We start from the raw sequence: 20699 nt of genomic DNA on the forward strand, positions 1-20699 counted from the left end.
TACAGACACGTCTTTCAGTTATGACGAGATTTTGGGGGAAATGTTCCAGCCAAAAGTTCCTTGGCGGTTGGGCAGATTTGTGTCAGGTTAGCAACAATCAGTGATTGGTCAACCATTTGACCTATGATCTTGCAGTTGCTGTGGAAAGGTTTGGATTTTGCCCAACAACTGGAGGGTGATTGAGGAAGGCATCGAGATAACTTCAATTTTTTGTATAAAAAGGAGAACCTGGCGCTGCTGGGATTTGTCAGCTGATGTCCTGGTCTTGCTTCACGCCTGTCAAAAATTTACTCATTTCAATTTGTTTATTGACTTCACATCCTTTTTATTGGAATAAGGGGTAATTGCTCACAATAACTGTTGGCGGATCCCAGCATATATTTATTTTACTGGTGACAGATTTAAGTTTCATGATTCACTAATAATCTTTACTAAAGATGGCCACAGATGAAAACCCCAATTTAAGATCATTGTATACGTGTCTTTATTTATATGCTTGAGAGGGTGCTTAGTTTAGGTCAAACACCCCATGTTCCCCATCTGCATGGACCCCTGAAGGGCAGCAGCCCTTCCTTGGAGACATGTTTACACCAGACTTAGTGACTTGCCCTCATTCGGGCCTAGTTTTTAAACTGCCTCAGGAAAGTGATGCAATGTCTGTGGTGTTTTTTAATTTTTATAAGCACTGGCTTAAAAAACAAAATGACCGATTTCTGCTATGTAACCTATGTTGTGCAAGTGGTAATTGAAAATGAAATTTACGCCATGAGATTATTAATGTTCACGCTTCAATTTAGGAACTAAATAATAGACAAATGAGGAACTGAAAAAAGAAAACACAAAAAAGAACATATATTACAAATGTAATATTCATGGGTGATCACCAGCGCCCTCCCACCCCCCACCTCCATGTGAGAACCGTGAGCAAGGTCCATTACGATTAATGACAGGCTGTTTTCCATCAGTCCCAGTTTAATACATGAAGCTACTAACCCCCATAACTTGGGCCATTTCTCCTCCCATAAATCACAAAATTTAAAAAAAAAAAAAAAAAAAAAAAAAAAAAAAAAAAGGAAAAGATGAGAACATCAAGTCAATCCTTCAAACATCAAATTATGAATTTTTTTTGGCGGGAGGGTGGAAGTAGCAGCCATCTTGTGTCTGGACCAATACATACACAGGTCAATTTACCCCCGATGCAACTGGAGTTCTGGTATTTTTCAGGATATACCCACCATAATTTTCACGATGACTTAATCCACAAAATGGCTGCCTTAACCTGGTAAACTTCACAAAAGGAGAATCCGCTTTGCTGGTCTTTAGGCAGCAATAAAAATGGCTTCACGCCTACTCCCGAGGGGCCTGTCCAGATGGTCTGAACCTGCTCAAATTTTTGATCGACCCCCTACCAGTCAGAGTATCAGCAGCTATAGTTTATTTCTCAGTAACGGGAGGGCAGTTTGTCTTGGTCGGCTGATGTATCCGTGTGGTCGATTGTCTGATAAGTGCTTCGATCTCGGGAGACGGTGATGAGGCCTGAAAATAATAAAATGGATGAAATATAGCAAAATGACCAAAACGTTCCACGATATGAAGCAACGGGGGATCAAAGTTGTGAAAACGATCAGTACGATCCTGAAACGTGTTGAGGATTCCGATTCTGTGACCTATTGCTGATGCTTGGATCGATCATTACAGGCAGTAGTACTGTAAATCACACTGAGCAGAAGATTGAGGGAGGTTTTAGACTTCATACATGAAGATTTGGTTCGACTATCGCCTTTTGGAGACTAAGAAAATAGCGATGAGCTATTAGTGTTAAGTTGGAATAATACGTTTTTTTCTCCAGATGCACCTGCTAAAGTTGTTGCTGAGGAATAGAAAATTATGGCCTTTGCCACTTTCTTCCAAAAACAGCACCACACCTCTCCATAGGTGGTGTATGGTATTGTAGAACAGCCCCATTATCTTCATTGGAATTCATGTACAATACCAGCCACAACCCATATGTACAATTGTGGCGCTGCTTCTGGATGAAAGCAGCCGTGTTTTCTGATTTCACAGGGCAAGTACTGGCTGTGTTAGGGTATGTCTCCACGTTCCAAATTGTCAGCGCTTTGAATGCAGCGGATACCCACCCCGCCCAAAGCACAGCCCCCTTTTGTACGCACGGTGATTCATAGATACATAGAACAGTGCTACAGTTAGGTCCATATATATTTGGACAAAGACAACATTTTTCTAGTTTTGGTTCTAGACATTACCACAATGAATTATAAACAAAACAATTCAGATGCAGTTGAAGTTCAGACTTTCAGCTTCATTTGAGGGTATCCACATTAAAATTGGATGAAGGGTTTAGGAGTTTCAGCTCCTTAACATGTGCCACCCTGTTTTTAAAGGGACCAAAAGTAATTGGACAATTGACTCCAAGGCTATTTCATGGACAGGTGTGGGCAATCCCTTTGTTATGTCATTCTCAATTAAGCAGCTAAAAGGCCTGGAGTTGATTTGAGGTGTGGTGCTTGCATTTGGAAGGTTTCACTGTGAAGGAAACATGCGGTCAAAGGAGCTCTCCATACAGGTGAAACAAGCCATCCTTAAGCTGCAAAAACAGAAAAAAACCCATCCGAGAAATTGCTACAACATTAAGAGTGGCAAAATCTACAGTTTGGTACATCCTGAGAAAGAAAGAAAACACTGGTGAACTCATCAATGCAAAAAGACCTGGGCGCCCTCGGAAGACAACAGTGGTGAATGATCGCAGAATAGTCTCCATGGTGAAGAGAAACCCCTTCACAACAGCCAACCAAGTGAACAACACTCTCCAGGAGGTAGGCGTATCAATATCCAAATCTACCATAAAGAGAAGACTGCATGAAATTAATACAGAGGGTTCACTGCACGGTGCAAGCCACTCATAAGCATCAAGAATCAAAAGGCTAGACTGGACTTTGCTAAAAAAACATCTAAAAAAGCCAGCACAGTTCTTGAAGAACATTCTTTGGACAGATGAAACCAAGATCAACCTCTACCAGAATGATGGAAAGAGAAAAGTATGGCGAAGGCGTGGTACAGCTCATGATCCAAAGCATACCACATCATCTGTAAAACACGGCGGAGGCAGTGTGATGGCTTGGGCATGCATGGCTGCCAGTGGCACTGGGTCACTAGTGTTTATTGATGATGTGACACAGGACAGAAGCAGGCAAATGAATTCTGAGGTATTCAGAGCCATACTGTGTGCTCAGATCCAACCAAACTGATTGGTCGTCGTTTCATACTACAGATGGACAATGACCCAAAACATAAAGTCAAAGCAACCCAGGAGTTTATTAAAGCAAAGGAGTGGAATATTCTTGAATGGCCAAGTCAGTCACCTGATCTCAACCCAATTGAGCATGCATTTCACTTGTTAAAGACTAAACTTCAGACAGAAAGGCCCACAAACAAACAGCAACTGAAAACCACCGCAGTGAAGGCCTGGCAGAGCATCAAAAAGGAGGAAACACAGCGTCTGGTGATGTCCATGAGTTCAAGACTTCAGGCAGTCATTGCCAACAAAGGGATTTCAACCAAGTACTAGAAATGAACATTTTATTTACAATTATTTAATCTGTCCAATTACTTTTGGTCCCTTTAAAAACAGGGTGGCACATGTTAAGGAGCTGAAACTCCTAAACCCTTCATCCAATTTTAATGTGGATACCCTCAAATGAAAGCTGAAAGTCTGAACTTCAACTGCATCTGAATGGTTTTGTTTAAAATTCATTGTGGTAATGTCTAGAACCAAAATTAGAAAAATGTTGTCTCTGTCCAAATATATATGGACCTAACTGTATTTATGTTGCAGAGACTGTGTGTATCCGAAAGATAACTAGACACGCTGTGGTCTATAAAGACACACCGCATGTGCGTATACGCGGGTGTGCCACATGGGGTCATTGTACGCATAGTGGATATGGGATTTCATAAAATCTACTCCACTAAGCTGTAACATCTGGCCGCTGCGGCTGTATGCAGCATCCAATCCGCAGCAAATACGCCACGTGGAAACATACCCTTATACAGCCAGTATCTGCCTCTAACAACAGCAAGCGGTGAGAACGCCAAGCGCAGCATAACCAAAAAGATGACGCCGTCAATCACCGACAACAGCATTTAAGTTGCACCACTCCGATGCGACCAGCCTACTCGCAATGTGATTGCAGAGTGCCGATGGGTTGTCATGGCAGCTAGAGCCGATGGGTTGTCATGACAGCTAGAGGACTGCGGAGGGCCTTGTCACGGCCATCGTGGTACACCTGTGAATGTAATATTGCTTTAATGAAGAACTAAAATAAAAGTCGAAAAAGGGGATTTTTTTTTCTTTAACAGAAAACTAAAATTAAAAAGAAATTCATATTGATTCCTCAGTTAAAAATAAATTAAAAAAATAAGCAAATTCAGAATTGCAGTTTTCATAAAAGCTGATTAAATATTTTAATCCATTATGTGATGTCGTAAAGAAAAAAAAAAAAAACTTGAAAAAAATATATAAAGCTTGGCATTTTCTATCACCGCACCTCTGAAAAAAAAAAAAAAAAAGTAATAAAAAGCGATCATAATGTCATATGTTCCCCAAAATGGTACTATTAAGCCCAAATTCACACAGCTCAATTGATGAAAAAAAAAAAATATGTATATTTTTTTTTTTGCAAAGTTCTAAATTTTTTAAGGCACTAGAGTATATAGTACTCTAAAAGTTTGGTATTGTTCGGACCTGGAGAATCAGGTTACGAGATCACATTTGCTGCACAATGTATGTCGGGAAAAAAAAATGAACCAAAAAATAATAAAAATTGGAGGAATCGTGGGTTTTTTCACTTCTTGTAATATTATATCATCATTTTTCAGCATATTATATGGTAGAAAATTTTTTAAAAAATGGTGTCATTCGAACTAAAACTTGTCGCAGAAAACAAAAAGCTCTGATGTGTGTATGAAGGGGGGAAAAAAAGTTATGGTTCTTGGAAAAAGAAACACACAAAGCACAAACACTTAAATTGGCAGTTGCCAGAAGGGGTTAGATGTAATTTGTTGGGGGTCTCTTATAACCTCCCCGCTGCGGATCTGTCTTGTAAGATATCCTCTTTAATATTTGAGTGTGACTTGAGGGGCATTCATGTATTACAGAAGGTTAAACATTTCCGTGGTTAGCGGAGCGCTTGTAATAAGAGCGGACGACTAATCGCATCCTCCGGCTCTCGGGTCTAAATTGCCAGCCATGAATTTTTCACCAGCAGGTAAGTAGAGATCACTAGAGCTTGTGTGATGGTTGATGGAGACCACATCTGAGGAGGTGGCATGTCACCGACGGACTAGGATCAGCGACCAAGAATGGCAGCAATAGACCACCACATCCCTTCCAGTCAAGGTCCCAAATCATAGACCTCCCAAAAGGAAGGCCCAAGGCCTGAGTCTGCACTACTAAGTGGTTTTGATGACTACATATTTACTCACTTACAGCTCCTCGGCCTTGCGCTGTATTCCCTGCGTAGCTCCACTCTCCTCTGGAACACTGACAGGTCGTTAAGCCTCAGGATTGAGGCCTGTAACGTCAAGCAGCTGGATCTCAGCAGAGGAGTAAGATACCAAAACAATTTTTCCCCATTCAGAGGCTACAACCTGATCGTGTTCACTAGACACAGGGCAGGGCTTGTTACAGTGTGCTCGGCTAAGCTGGGAAGTTACAAAACCCCCAGCGGGAACCTTACTGTCTATTCACTGACAGTTTGCAGATATTGAAACATGGAAAGGAACGGAAACAACATTATAAAGTTGTAGGACCGTTGGGTATAAAATCTAATACATAAAGCTCAATGTGGGTGTGTATGTATGTACTTTATGTATGTCCGGGATTGGCATCCGCACCGTCGTAGCTACAGCCACAAAATTTTGCACAGTCACACGTCTGGACCCCGAGAGCATCACAGGCTATGTTGTGAGGCAAAATTTTAACCCCACGCGGTCCAATTCACCAAACAATTTTGCCCCTATCTACATAATGGGGAAAAAGTGAAAGGAAAAAAGTGTTGGAGGCAAATTGACAGCTGCCAGATGTGAGCAAGGGGGACTGAAAGAATGAGAGCGATGGCGCCAAAGAGTATATACCGTACAGTTGCTAAGGTGGGGCCCTGACATGGGATACTCACCACACACAGGGATATGAACACACACACATAATGCGCCACACACTACCACGTGCTTCAACACATATACCACCCTCAGCACACATTTCACCACTCATACACCAACCTCTCGCCACATAAAAGTCAAAACACAGAAGTCGCCACTCAAAACTCGCCACGCTGTCCCAGAGCTGTTTAAAAGATGAAAAATGAGCTGTGATTGGTTGCTATCAGCAACAGTTTTCTTTGTAGACAGTTATGGTAACTGAGGCCTATTATTCTTATCATTTCTATGATGTTATCGTCCTTCTGTAAAGCTGGAAATAACACAATTTATTACCGTGCCAACACAGACCACCCTCTGACACAGACTGCAGGGGGAGCCCAGTATCACACAGGATAGGATTAGATACACAGCTCAGCAGTCAGTATCACACAGGATAGGATTAGATACACAGCTCAGCAGTCAGTATCACACAGGAGAGGATTAGATACACGGCTCAGCAGACAGTATCACACAGGATAGGATTAGATACACAGCTCAGCACACAGTATCACACGATAGGATTAGATACACAGCTCAGCAGTCAGTATCACACAGGATAGGATTAGATACATGGCTCAGCAGTTAGTATCACACAGGATAGGATTAGATACACGGCTCAGCAGTTAGTATCACACAGGATAGGATTAGATACACAGCTCAGCAGGCAGTATCACACAGGATAGGATTAGATACATGGCTCAGCAGACAGTATCACACAGGATAGGATTAGATACACAGCTCAGCAGGCAGTATCACACAGGATAGGATTAGATACATGGCTCAGCAGTCAGTATCACACAGGATAGGATTATATACACAGCTCAGCAGTCAGTATCACACAGGATAGGATTAGATACACGGCTCAGCAGTTAGTATCACACAGGATAGGATTAGATACACGGCTCAGCAGTCAGTATCACACAGGATAGGATTAGATACACGGCTCAGCAGTTAGTATCACACAGGATAGGATTAGATACACGGCTCAGCAGTCAGTATCACACAGGATAGGATTAGATACACAGCTCAGCAGGCAGTATCACACAGGATAGGATTAGACACATGGTTCAGCAGACAGTATCACACAGGATAGGATTAGATACACGGCTCAGCAGTCAGTATCACACAGGATAGGATTATATACACAGCTCAGCAGTCAGTATCACACAGGATAGGATTAGATACACGGCTCAGCAGTCAGTATCACACAGGATAGGATTAGATACACGGCTCGGCAGACAGTATCACGCAGGATAGGATTAGATGCACAGTTTTTATCTACGAGCTCAAGTGCGTGTATATATGTATGTATGTCCGGGATTGGCATCCGCACCGTCACAGCTACAGCCACAAAATTTAGCACAGTCACACGTCTGGACCCCGAGAGTGTCCTAGGCTATGTTGTGAGGTGAAATTTTAACCCCGCGCGTTCCAATTCACCAATTTTGCCCCTATCTCTATAATGGGGAAAAAGTGTGTGTATATCAAGCCCCGACGCTCATTATGATGTCATACTATGGGATGGAGCATGTGTGATGGGTATATGGGCACTGGACGATAGGATGGAGGATATGTATGACAGGTATATGGGCACGGGACTATGGGATGGCGGATATGTATGATGGGTATATGGGCACGGGGCTATGGGATGGCGGATATGTATGATGGGTATATTGGCACTGGACTATGGGATGGCGAATATGTATGATGGGTATATGGGCATGGGACTATGGGATGGAGGATGTGTGATGGGTATATGGGCACTCGACTATGGGATGGAGGATATGTATGATGGGTATATGGTCACGGGCCTATGGGATCGTGGATATGTATGGTGGGTATATGGGCACGGGACTATGGAATGGAGGATAATTATAATTTGCTATAACTAACCACAGTTAGTTACTATGGCCGGGCAGCGCCGGGCTCTTCAGCTCGTGTGCAATATAATCATTATAATTTGTTATAACTAACGTTCTTCAGCTAATAATTTATAAATAAGGAAACCCCACCGCCATTACCCACAATCCCCTGCACAGTCCTTACTGCCCCCCACCACAAATACCCAAGCGGACACTTACCCAAGTTGAGGCTACATTCTCCCCCTCGTTCCAAGTACATGTGGTAAATGAAGAAGCAGGACAAGGGCTTGAGGATCAGACTCAGGATCGCCATTCCTCCGCTAAATCGGAACAGGTCGCGGTCCTGCGACTTTTCAAAGACTTGTTCGGAGCGCGAGTAAAACAGGGCAAGGAAGAGGATGTCCAATACAACGGTGACCACCAGTCCAACCATAAACTGCAGATACAGCATCGGCCGGTTAGTATCGGGGGGCACAGAATCCACCGGGTGTCTGATCTTACAGAAGAGTCAGGTCTTACCATAAATATGGCGTCCACAGAGTCCCTTTGGGCGACGGCCCAGACCCCCATAGCCAGGACTGAGAAGTTTGACAAACAATAGGCATTTGGTAGCCAATTCGGATACGTACACTCCGCACTGCAACACAAGAGCAGAAGGCAAAGAAGGATAATGAGGCGCAGAACTAACGGTCACTATAGTCAGGGGCCACGGGACCCCCACATTTCCACATCGCACGCGAGTGATGCCAATGAAGTTACCACCCTGCACACGTCCTGGCCGACTACCCTGCGATGTGGATCTGAGCGACAACGGATAGGGCTAGACAACCCCTTTAAGGGTTACATAACCCCTTTAAGGGCTAATTTGCCCAAAACCCCCATCATAAATGCTGCAGATTTATTAAGACCAACCTTTCATATGAGCAAAAGATCTTTAGTATGAACTGTGCCAAACATGTCAAAACCTGCACATCTGTGCCGCAATTCGGGCTGCCCTCATGGCAGGCTACCTCCATAGGGTGCGGGGATTAGCCTATCAAAGTGAAATCTTCAGGCCACAACTAGTTTTCTGCACTTTTCAAAAGCGATGAGATAAGTCGCATATTTTTTGCATATATTAAAGCGCCCGCCATCATTTCTGCCATTTTGTGCTCCATTTACGCAAAAAAACCTGTTGTGAATTGATTAATAAACGCAACAACCGAAATACCGGCATGAATACTTACAATACGGTCAGCAGCCAGTGCACGAAGACAATCGCCTGCAAGACAAGAGGGAGATGTACGGATGAGAGCGACGATCAGCGGCTCCTGCATGGGCCCCTGTTCACATTAGGTTTTTCATTTAGTATGTGCACAGCAGAAAGTGCTGCCCTACTAGGTGTGGAAATTGCACAGCAAACTTGTCCCCTGTGAGAAGCTTCAGTGGTTTTGTGACTTCCAAATGGTGCAGACATCACTTCCTGAGCTAGCACAGACCTCCATGTTGGTCTGCTCTGGACCCACTGGTAGAAAAGTGCTCCGCTTTTTTATTTTTACTTTAAAAGTATCGTTCCATCATTTATTTTTTCTGTGCATCAGACAACCCCTTTAATAGCTCAGACTGCTTCCCTACCCCTGTGCTTTACCCTGCAGCTCTGCTTGCATACACTCCCTGCTGTGCAATAGCTGAACAAAGGCAGTACGTGGAGAGAGAGGATTATAAATACGTCACACATCTTACATATTGAGTTAGGTTGACGGACCAAACCCCAGCACCAAACTATGTGTCTGAGCTGTCAATCTTCAGGTCAAGATCGGTCATATTGATTTTTTAACATGCCCAATCCTTATCTTTACTGTTTAAAGGGTTTGTCTCATCTTATTTTCTGCAGGCGAGCACCACTTCTCCTCCCTGCACTCTTGAAGGAGAGGAGACAACCCTTTAAAGCAGTAAAAATAAGGATTGGGCATGTTAAAAATCAATATGATCGATCCCTCTCCTGACATTTGCTATTGGAGCATTGAGAGGCTCTCCCACACCTGGATGTGTCCAGATATCTGCCCGCCCTGGGTTTGTAAAGCACCGGCACAGTTGTGACAAGCCCTATGAATTGTAAGCTCCAGTGTCACAGCACCGCGCTGCCGTTACCGCTCCCAGCACGTGTGATACACAGTGACCACAACTCTCATGCACTAAGGTCACAGGTCGCGGTCACATGGCATTTATTTCTTGGCAATCCTTGCAAAATCCCGGCAAATCTGGCATTATCCCATTATTTGATAAAATTGGGAACCCCGAGGGCCGGGGCACTGCGCCGTTATTTCTCAATGCAGGCTGTGATCAGCTTCACTTCCTGAAAAGCAACGTCTGGGGAAGTAAGAGGCGCAGCGAGGGCCCGACCCTGCAACATGGCCGACATCAGTCACATCCGAGGATGCAATGTGGCCGATAACAGAGAACAATAGACACTCAATCTTCAATCCGCTGTAATGAAATCTTCAGGCGCCTCATTTTCTGCAAAGACCATTCTAAGCAAAGAGGAAATAGGGACACACAGGGGGCTCCCTTATGTCAGCACATAGACCTGCTTCTTTGCCACAGCTTTATTCCTGCCAAGAAATTAGGTTTTGCTGCAGCAAAAACGCCCAGTGTGAACATACCCTAAAAGGAGTTTTCTAAGAAACAACAACAACAAAAAAAAAAGGTAAAAAATTATTTTTATATGCAACACCCATCACATCTGCAGACTTCTCACTGGATGGCTGCGGTTAGACGGGTAGATCACTAAAAGGAAGACCGACAAAGAGCCACAGAAGCAGAAAAAAAAAAATGATTATCAGTCTGGTAGATATTTTATCAATGTCCATAAGAAAAAAGGAATAAAGTTGGCAGCGTACACCCTTTTTGCTTAAGGACACTGAGGTTTTGCACCTTTCCTGGTGAGCGCCCGGCCGTGCTGCTCTACGGTGCGGATCCATCGATCATATAGGCAGTAACCATAGCAACAGGTGATTTTGGTGCCGGCTCCTTCTCAGTTGCCATGAACAGGAGAGACCGGACTATGAGGCTGTCCAGGCGGTAATACACATAGGAGTGCTGCAGATTTCGGTCGGCCGGGGTCTTTTGCGCACATGACCCCTGTGTTGCCCCATAGAACCGTCTGGTAATCCAGAATATCCAGTTTCAACAATCGGAAACCAGCACCGGTCCTTCCAGATTAAAAATTATATAACAGCCGAAAATTGGGCAAAATTAAAAGAAAAAAAAGCCAGAAATCTAAGTTTTGGAATAATCGAGCTCCTCGGTCGCACCGCGTCGTGTGACTTGTCTGTGACTTTTTGCTTAATTCCATAGAAGAAAAAAGAAGCTGCAAAACTTTTCGAAGTGTAAAGCAGAGCCGGTACAGGCAGCGCTACAGCCGGCAGCAGCCCCGCACAGCACTATGGGAGGAGGGGTCCCGCCCGGCGCCCCCGGTACCTTCAGGTTGATGGCCGGCAGCTCCATGTCTCCGCGCCCGAGTCCAACGATCGCCTGCGTCACATGACAGCCCCGAAGTCCGGCCGTAGGTGTGGGAGCCGAGGAGGGGGTCACGTGGTGAACGGGGGTCACGTGACGCTCGGTCCCGTTGCTAGGTGACAGCGTCTTTTTTGGATGTTCTGCCTCTGCCTCAGTCTGATGGAGGAGCTGCAGCATCACGGTCACATCGAGAAAAGCTCCGCAGTTATCACTGACAAGTGGAGTGTACACTTTGTGAGACAGAACTAATAAAATGTTACTGACTACAATTATACTTTGAGATGGGCCCTCATAACTGTCCCAGACATCAATGTGCCTCCTTAACTGTCCCTGACACCAGTGTGCCCCCATAACTGTCCCAGACACTGGTGTGCCCCCATTACTGTCCCTGACGTCGGTGTACCCCCATAACTGCCGCAGACACTGGTGTGTGCACATAACTGCCCCAGACACCGGTGTATCCACATAACTGCCCCAGACATTGTCGTGCCCCCATAAGTGTGCCAGACACCGGTGTGCCCCCATAACTGCCCCAGACACCGGTGTGTGCCAGACACCGGTGTGCCCCCATAACTGCCCCAGACACCGGTGTGTGCACATAACTGCCCCAGACACCGGTGTGCCCCATTAACTGCCCCAGACATTGTCGTGCCCCCATAAGTGTGCTAGACACCAGTGTGCCCCCATAACTGCCCCAGACATTGTCGTGCCCCCATAGGGTGCCAGACACCGGTGTGCCCCCATAACTGCGCCAGACATCGGTGTGCCCCATTAGTACCACAGTTGCCATTAGTACCACAGTTGCCCCCCAAGGCTCCCCGAACACTCCCACCGGTGGCTCAGTTACAGGTGTGCCCTATAAGTCTGTTAGCCACAAATGCCCCAATAAATAACTCATTTACAAGTGCCTTCATAAGTGCCACTGGTATCCTCACAAGTGTGGCAAGTACCCCCATGAGTGTCTCAGCTACCCAGAGCAGGGTACTCAGGTCGCCGGGCAGCCGTGCCCGGTGCCTGTGCTCCGTGGACAGTGAAATAGGGGTTAAAAATAAAAGAAAAATAAAAAGGAAAACAAAACAAAAAAAATTAGGAAAAGAGTTTGTGACGCCAGTTGGAGTGTTCGACTGTAAGATGATCCCTGGGGGGGTAGATGATGATGGCAGTGCAGGTGTTTAACCCCCTCCAACTAGGGCTGGCCCCCAGAGATATTGATAGAAGTAGATGGCACAGAGTAACAAGGCAGGAGACAAAGAAATTCACCTTATCATTTACTGAAGTCCAGATGCAGTTCAGAGGATAAAATACAACGCTCTCACCAGGTTTACAGTCTGCTCTGCACGGTGGGAGTTCTCCCCCTCTGCTGGGGTTCAGTGTAAACTTCCTGCTGTTCTAATCCCTTCAGGGACAAAGGTTTCCTAGTGTCTGAAACTTCTAGTACTACCAGTACTCACAGGGTTTTCTGCCCCGGCAACATGCAGCTTGAATCCTATGTGAAGCACGTGCTCGTTCTGGCATAATCCCTCACTGATTCTCAGTTGCTGTAGTTTTCCTGGGAGAAGACACTCCACTGCTAGTTGTATAAACCACACAGCCTCTCAGCTTACCATCCGACTCTAGAAGCATAGATGGCCTAGGGGCTGAAGCCCTGATTCTCCTCGGCATTGTTCCTGGAGAGAGCACATGTAACTGCTCCCAGAACATTCTCCATCTTTCTTCACACCATCTTTTCTCACAGACCAGCTAAAACTCCTCCCCTCCCAATTAGGGTATCTGTGCAAAGCTCTAAAGGCCCCGTTACACATAACGATGTCCCAGCGATCCCACCAACGATCTGACATGGATGAGATTGCTGGGACATCATTAGGCTGATCGCTGGTGAGCTGTCACATAGACAGCCCCTCCAGCGATCAGGACCAGTGAGCAAACTGGTTTGCAATGTAAACAGCGGGTATCAAAGAGCCGCGCGGCTCTGGGATACCCGCTGTTTACCCTAGATAACAGCGTGCACGCTGGTTTCCAAGGTAAACAGCAGGTAACTAAGAGCCATGCGGCTCTTAGATACCTGATGTTTACATTGGAAACCAGCGTCCAGTGTCGCTGATCGCTGGTCTCTCGATGCCACACGCAGTGATGCGTGCTGGCCAGCGGAAAACCAGCGATCAAAAAATGGCCCAGGACGATGGAGCGAGACGCTGGCGAGATCGCTGTGGCGTCACAAAATCAGCGATCTCACTGGCGATATCACTGTGTGTGACGGGGCCTTAAGCTTCAGGCAAGGGAGTGGGGTAAAATTGTGTGTGCAGCTGTCTCCAGCAGAGAAAGCATAACTCTCATCATTTACAAAACACATATAAAATAGTACATATTTGACCATTTTGTGGCGGCAAAGACACAGGGCGTCACATGCCCACTTAGTTGACATGGTCACAAATGCCATTATTGGCACCTGTCACATTAGTGGCACAGGAGACCCTACAAGAGCCTCAGCCATATGTGTGCCCCCTCAATGCCTCAGTCACATCGTTCCCCTAGTAAGTGTCACGACCTCATCTAACACGCAGTGGGCCGCCATGAATTTGGTGACTGCTAATGCCAACAATAAATTAAGACCACCCAGGAGTTGGGCAGTAGTGGTCTCCTCAGAGATGATGAGCCCCACACTTATCTAGGGATGTGTCCTGGTTACATGTGCAGACCCCCGTCCAAGTGCCATATTCATGATTCTGGTGGTCTTGTACACTGTTACGATCCACCAGCGATGATAAAATACAGACACTTTAGAATCTCCAGGAAATTCTACAAAAAAATGAAGAAAATGGAGGTTAATAAACTGGACCAAAAATATCACCGGGAACGGAAACGTCCTGAAGAGAAGAATCGTCAAGGCGCAAAATTACCAGATCCCCCTGAAAGTCGTCCATAACAGTCACATAATTATCCCTCTGCCTGGGGGTCTTCAATGTGTCTGACCTCACTCTATATAAGAAGCCGCACATCAGTAGTGAAATAGGAGACCCTTACCTAAAACAGTCACAGCTCTTAGTGTAATGGGGGTCACACAAGAAGCATCCTCCTGGGGTGGTCTCACATAATAGGGTCCCAGCAGTGGGCTTGCAATGACCAGAAATCCCCTATGCAATATCTGCAGGAATTGTTTCTTTATGTATATATGATATTGCTCCATGGAAACCATCAACAAGCAGGTCTAATCAAAAATTTGTAGTCACAATTAAAGGGATATTACCAAATAAACTTTCCATATCGTAAACCCAGTGATTCCAAGGACGGGGCTCTGTAACCCCCCAAAAAAGGGACACTGCTGCCTGTCTTGAACGAAGCAGAGGTGCACATTCTCGGCACTGCTACATTCATTGTCTATGGGACTGCTGGAGAAAGCTGCACTTGGCTGTCCCATAGACAATGGGCTGCATTCAAGAAGCGGCTGTGGAGTCTCTTTCTCAGGATCACCGGTGGTGCTAATGGTTGGACCCCCAGTGATCAGCACGTTATCCCCTATGCAAAAGTTATTTTTGGAATAAATACCTTCCCCTGGAGAAAAAAAAATGAAAGAGTTACATAAGGCTTCCATCTTTAATATAAAAAAATGCTAAAAATTCTCCCGAGCACCCCAAAAAAATGGTTTATATGTAGTGCGTTAGATATGAAAGTGCTGATATCAGAATACACGAAAAAAAACTTGAAAAAAAAAATCACAAAAAATACAATTGAAACTATGTGTTAAAAAAACCCCTAGAAGATTCACAACTTGGCCTCCATCTCTGCTGCTGTTCAGTCTTGGTACATGAGCGGGTCTGATCATTCAAAGACAGCAAGCAGAGGTACTCCAAATGAAGGACTGAAACACAACATATGCTGCCAAGTTGGACTTTTCACTCTTCTGTGACTAGCTATATGTACATAGGACAAAATAACCCACAACAATACACCAGTAAGTACAAAATAAGGATCTGTCAGCAGCAGCTTGTTGATGGTTTCCAGGTACAGAAATTCTGACACTTGATCCAGGATAAATAAAAATTCTTCTATAGACTAATAAATAAACAGAATCACAGGGCACCTAAGTCTTACTGCAGGGGACGCTGCCCATCATGTGAGGGAATCATCTGATGTTTGCGCCATCCCCACTTTCATCATCATAACCCATGACTGATTGGAAGAAAACAGCTTTTGTTCACTTACCACAATCACAACGCAATCCTGTGCATCAATGTGTCAGCGCTAATTTACCAAGTAACTGCTGGGACATTAAACCTGTGAAAATGAGTTCAATCTATTATTCCCTGTTATCAGCCATTCATTCTGACTACTGTTCTTTAAAGGGATTTTGTCAGCAGGTTCATCCCTCCTAAGCCATCTATATGGGCCTGTAGGTCATAACATGATACCTTCATATCTGTGATCCGATGTTTTATTCGAGAGAAATCCATGTTTTTTATTAACATGTAAATGAGATGTTCAGATCTATGGGCAGGACTCAGATCTCCCTGAGACTCCGCCTCCAGAGAATATAGTAAATGTAGAGGGCATTAACAGTGTGAGAAACCAAATGTCTGACAATCCACTCTCCTGATCTACATTTCTCACACTGGTAACGTCCCCTTTCATTTACAATAAACTCTGGAGGCAGAGCCTCAATGAGATCTAAGTCCGGCCCATAGCGCTTAATAGCTCATTTACATATTTAGAAAAATGTGGATTTTTCTGGAATAAGACATCGGATCGGAGATATCCAGTTATCATTTCATTCCGCTTCCTCTGATCTTACTGACAGATGCTCTTTAGTGATAATCATGTGTCCCTATGATTTTGACATTATATTACCCATTGCAGGTGCTACATGTGGGTGCTACCTCTGAGAGCAAAGCCCCATCCGTTGCCCAATGCTCAAGATATATTATATGGAGAAAAGTATGTGCCCCCTCCATATTCACTTGGAGCTTCACTGATCTCCCATCCTACAGCCATAGATATTAATATGGAATTGGACCATCTGCTGATATAAAGGCTCCGCTCTTTTGGAAAGACTTTCTACAAGATTTTGGAGGTGTCCGTAGGAATTTGTGCCCATTCATCCAGAAGACGATTTGTGACATAAAACCCTGATGTTGGGGGGGAGCCGGACTCACAATCTCCAATATAGGTGTTGGATAGGGTTGGGGTCTGGGTTCTGGTCAGCAACTCATGTTCTAAAACCAAACTGAGCACTATCATGGGGAACCTAAACGGGTCTTCCCCAAACTGTCCCCACAAAGCTACAATCATCTACAATGTCTTGTGCTGAAGCATTAAGAATTCCCTTTACTAGAACTAAGGGGCCGAGGCTGCCCCCTGATAACAGCCCATAGCATTATCCTCCTTCACAATCTGTACAGCGGGCTCAATGCAGTCAGGGGGCAACGTCCTCCCGGAATCACCAAACCAAGACTCCTCCATCATTTAAAGATAGAGAATTGTGATCCATCACTGCACAGAACCTGTCTCTTCCAGAATCCAATGGTGACGGCTTTACACCACTCATTCCGACACTCGGCATTGTGCTTGGTGATGTACGGCTGCATGCAGCTGCTCAGCCATGAAGTTCCTGGTGGGGGCGCAGTGTTTGTGCTGATGCGAGAGGAGGTCTGGACTCTGCAGTTATGGGGTCAGCAGAGCGTTGGTGACTTTTCTGCCCTCTGCTCCTCAGCACTGTCACATTATGGGGGCTCCACTTCCTGGCTGAGTTGCAGCGGCTCCTTCCACTTCTCCATATCATTGACAGGGTGATGAAGGAAGAAGAAATGTCATGAACAGACTTGTTACCCCAGGGGCTCCTATTACAGGACCGGGCTGGTATCAGGGAGCTCGGCACTGCAGGCCGCTGTGTAAGGATACATGGAGCGGTAATGCTCCGTGTGTTAGACAATGAGGGGACTAAATAATAAACATGGATTTAATGATAAAGACGTGTGCCCAATATAGTGTTGCTATGGATATGAATGTAATCTCTGTGGTTCTCCTCTGCAGTCTCTCTGATATTTCTTGTGTTTGTATTCCGCCATTAGAGCTGTTATAACACTTTGCCGGTGCTTTGTGCTATGACCCAGTATATGACGTTTCGGTATTATTAATTGCACACACGGCTGACAGACCCCCCATGTGCTCGGGGTACTTTATTCTGCAGAAGGCTCTGAACCGCAGCATATTTCTTCTGCTGCAGGTATAAGATCACTCACACGTAGAGCAAGGAATTAACCCCAGACCCAGATTCTCACATCGTCACTTCATTTCTTGATTCGTTGTGCTGGATTCCCTGGTTCTCAGCTGCCTCCTGGTGCAGATCCTGCCAAGATCGACCATTATGGATGTGAAGCCTTCTTGGGTTCACTCTATCCATGACTGGTAGGTGGAGGTCCTAGGGGTGGAATCCGCAGATATGCAATAAATGCATTTTAGCCAACAGGCCCAAAAGTGGACGATTTGGCCCAGTTTTGGGATGTTCCCAGGTTTGGTCGGGGGAGACTCCTAGGGTGGTACTGAGATCGGGCTACCAATTCTACAGATAAAATACTTATCTACTCACCAGGACCATTTGGGGAGACAAATGTTAATGCCCCCTACATAAGTAATTATGCCACCTTTGTGACACCCCCACAAAAAAATAAAGTTTTTAGGGCCACAATTTTTTTTCTTTTTGCTCCCAGGACAGGCACCCCTGCATCCCCTCTTCCCAAGCAGCGCCCCTGCCCAGGACCCCGACACATTTGTTCATGTTCCTGATCAGAAGACGTGGAGGAGAATTCAGTGGCAGAAGGCAGAATGTAGCACCAAAGTCTGCTCATGAATTTTGCTAGGTTGCCTTTATTTTCTCACCCTGTAAAAAATAGGAAGAACATTTTTGATATTTTTTGACACTTTCAAACTTCTACACACCAAAAAAATGACCAACAGTAATTGTCCGTATTTTATTTACATAGAAAAGTCACATTAATGTGCACCGGACCGCCATGTTGGAAACCATTGGTTTCCGTCTACGTTTCTTACACGAACGTCTCCCTGGGGGTGTGCTCCATGTACGCTTTATGCACTATACAAAAATCTGATATCTAAGTCACAAAATATAAGAATCGCTCACACAAGCCCCTCCAGCAGGACGATATTTACATAAGTCGGCCCCGGTAGGTAATTTCGGGTAAGGTCCGCACCTCACAATGCCAAAAATGACTCTCATATGCAAGAGTTTGGCAGTAATGCCCGTTGTAATGCAAAGTTGTGCACTTAGTTGCTCCCCACATGGGGCCATTGTTCTCGGCTGCATGTGACCGCTGTAACGGCAGCCATATCCTTAACACCTAGATCTCTGAATGGCAAACCACAGTCAATGACAAATACATCAGTCACGTTTTCCTACATAACGGGACAGATTTGCTGTTCAGGACACTAGAAAAGCTGGGCAACAACCCCTATGGGAGGTAATGGCGGATTTACAGGTCAGGAGTACAAAGGAAAGGCATGATTCAATTTCTTCTTTGGAAACAGCGTCACTCCTATCCATTGGCCTTATCTGGTACTGCATTATTCAAGTGGATAGGTCTAAGCTACAATACCAGGCACTCCCAGTGTACAATAGTGGGGCTGTTTCTGGAGGGAAAAAATCCTCAGATTGTCTTCATCAGGGATCGTCAGTTCTTGTGATGTAGTACCCATCAGAGCCTGTAGGTGTCACTATAGCCTATTACTCGTCTACGGTAATTCTTGGTGATTTCTGCCACCTGTGCACATTGCCAGACCCTTCATTGAAATTTCAGCAAAATCTTGTGTTTTCCCAGACAGCGTCTTATTTGTTTCTGCCTCCGAAGCAGCAATTTAAGACCTGATTGAGAATCCGTATTCTGCATAAATATTTGACAATGAACTGCTGTCATTTATGTCCTAATAAAGTGAATTTTAATGTACGAGTTCATCCTTGTCAATCGCGAAGGATGATAGGAAAGGACACGTGCTACATAGCTGCATGGTCACAGGCGGATGTCAGCTCTCCCATAGGATCGCTCCAATGCTAATCAAATAGAAATAAACGATCCCTGATCTTTGTTAATGGACTCGGGGTCAACGCATCGTCCTTTCCTCCTGGTGACTCTTTGATTGCGGTGGAACTTAGCGTAGCATCGGAGCCCTGGATGGAGGAAAAGATACAGATGCACATTAGGATGTCATATACGTCACTGTTGTACAGCTTCATACAAGCTCCAAGGTCTACAGAATTGCAATATGGTGACCAAAGGTGGCATCAGCATCCAAAGAACCACTATGCAGTGTGAAACAGTTCATGTATGGTGGTGGGTGCACCAAATGTAAGGTGCGGGATTGGGAGCTGAGCCCGATCCATACAGCTAGCACTGGATAGCATCATCCATCAGATTGTTATTAAGGTGGAGGGAATAGAATGGCCTTATGGTGATGTGAGAGAATGCGTTATATTTGTCCCTTTGCTACGACCCAAAAATATATTTGCCATAAATATCAGATCAATGCAAACCCCAATATTCATCACTAACCACTGGCTCCAAAACATCTCAGAGCAGTGATTTGATCAGAGGAAGCTTATGTCTGGGAAGAACACTTCTCTGCATAAACGATTCTCAGTCTTATTGTCTTTTTCCTTTGTTGTAATTACCTAGTCACTGAAGGGGGGCTCTTACTTCAATGGAGATATAAGTGTCAACACTCTCACTTTCTCCGTTATAATTAGTTTCTCTCTTCCCCAGCTATAATCAATCCCATATATTCAATGTGAGGGGAATATGTCCCCTCTCCAGAGATTTTAATATTTCCCTATGACAACCAGAAAGACGTATAAACCCCCAAATGGTGATATATAAAAACTACAAATTTTAAAAAAAAGATGAGGACTTGAGTCAGCGCTGAAGGCATTCATAAGCGTGAGACCATACTGTTTTCACATATGTCTCAGAGATCATTGCTTCTGGTTAAAATATTTTTGGAATTTAGTGCATATGGACCATATGACCTATGGTGGTATTTAGGCTGCCTATGGCTCAGTGGACTCAAAATTGCCTTAAATGCTGAGCCTAAATCGTCCTAAAGTTCTAAACCTCCAGCTCT

General features: G+C 44.9%; 2 protein-coding genes across 5 annotated transcripts in view; both read right to left on the minus strand.

Annotated features, from left to right (window-relative positions):
• Window positions 1-285: 285 nt before the first annotated feature.
• On the minus strand, window positions 286-11768 carry AGTRAP (angiotensin II receptor associated protein). Its single transcript, XM_073585040.1, has 5 exons — window positions 11538-11768; window positions 9305-9339; window positions 8598-8715; window positions 8298-8514; window positions 286-1536 (listed from the first exon to the last, which is right to left on the minus strand). The coding sequence occupies exons 1-5, from the start codon at window positions 11751-11753 to the stop codon at window positions 1442-1444; spliced, it is 681 nt and encodes a 226-aa protein (XP_073441141.1). The 5' UTR covers window positions 11754-11768; the 3' UTR covers window positions 286-1441.
• Window positions 11769-18524: 6756 nt separating this feature from the next.
• DRAXIN (dorsal inhibitory axon guidance protein) overlaps window positions 18525-20699 on the minus strand; it is a 60092-nt gene continuing 57917 nt past the window's right edge. For all 4 annotated transcript variants that reach the window (XM_073585042.1, XM_073585041.1, XM_073585044.1 and 1 more), the window contains one exon: window positions 18525-19749. In XM_073585042.1, the coding sequence (XP_073441143.1) occupies window positions 19637-19749 (113 nt within the window). In that variant the 3' untranslated portion in view covers window positions 18525-19636. The remainder of the gene's footprint in view (window positions 19750-20699) is intronic.

Source organism: Dendrobates tinctorius, unplaced genomic scaffold (genome assembly GCF_039654945.1).
Source record: "Dendrobates tinctorius isolate UK_male_01 unplaced genomic scaffold, ASM3965494v1 ptg000086l, whole genome shotgun sequence".
Lineage (NCBI taxonomy): Eukaryota > Metazoa > Chordata > Amphibia > Anura > Dendrobatidae > Dendrobates > Dendrobates tinctorius.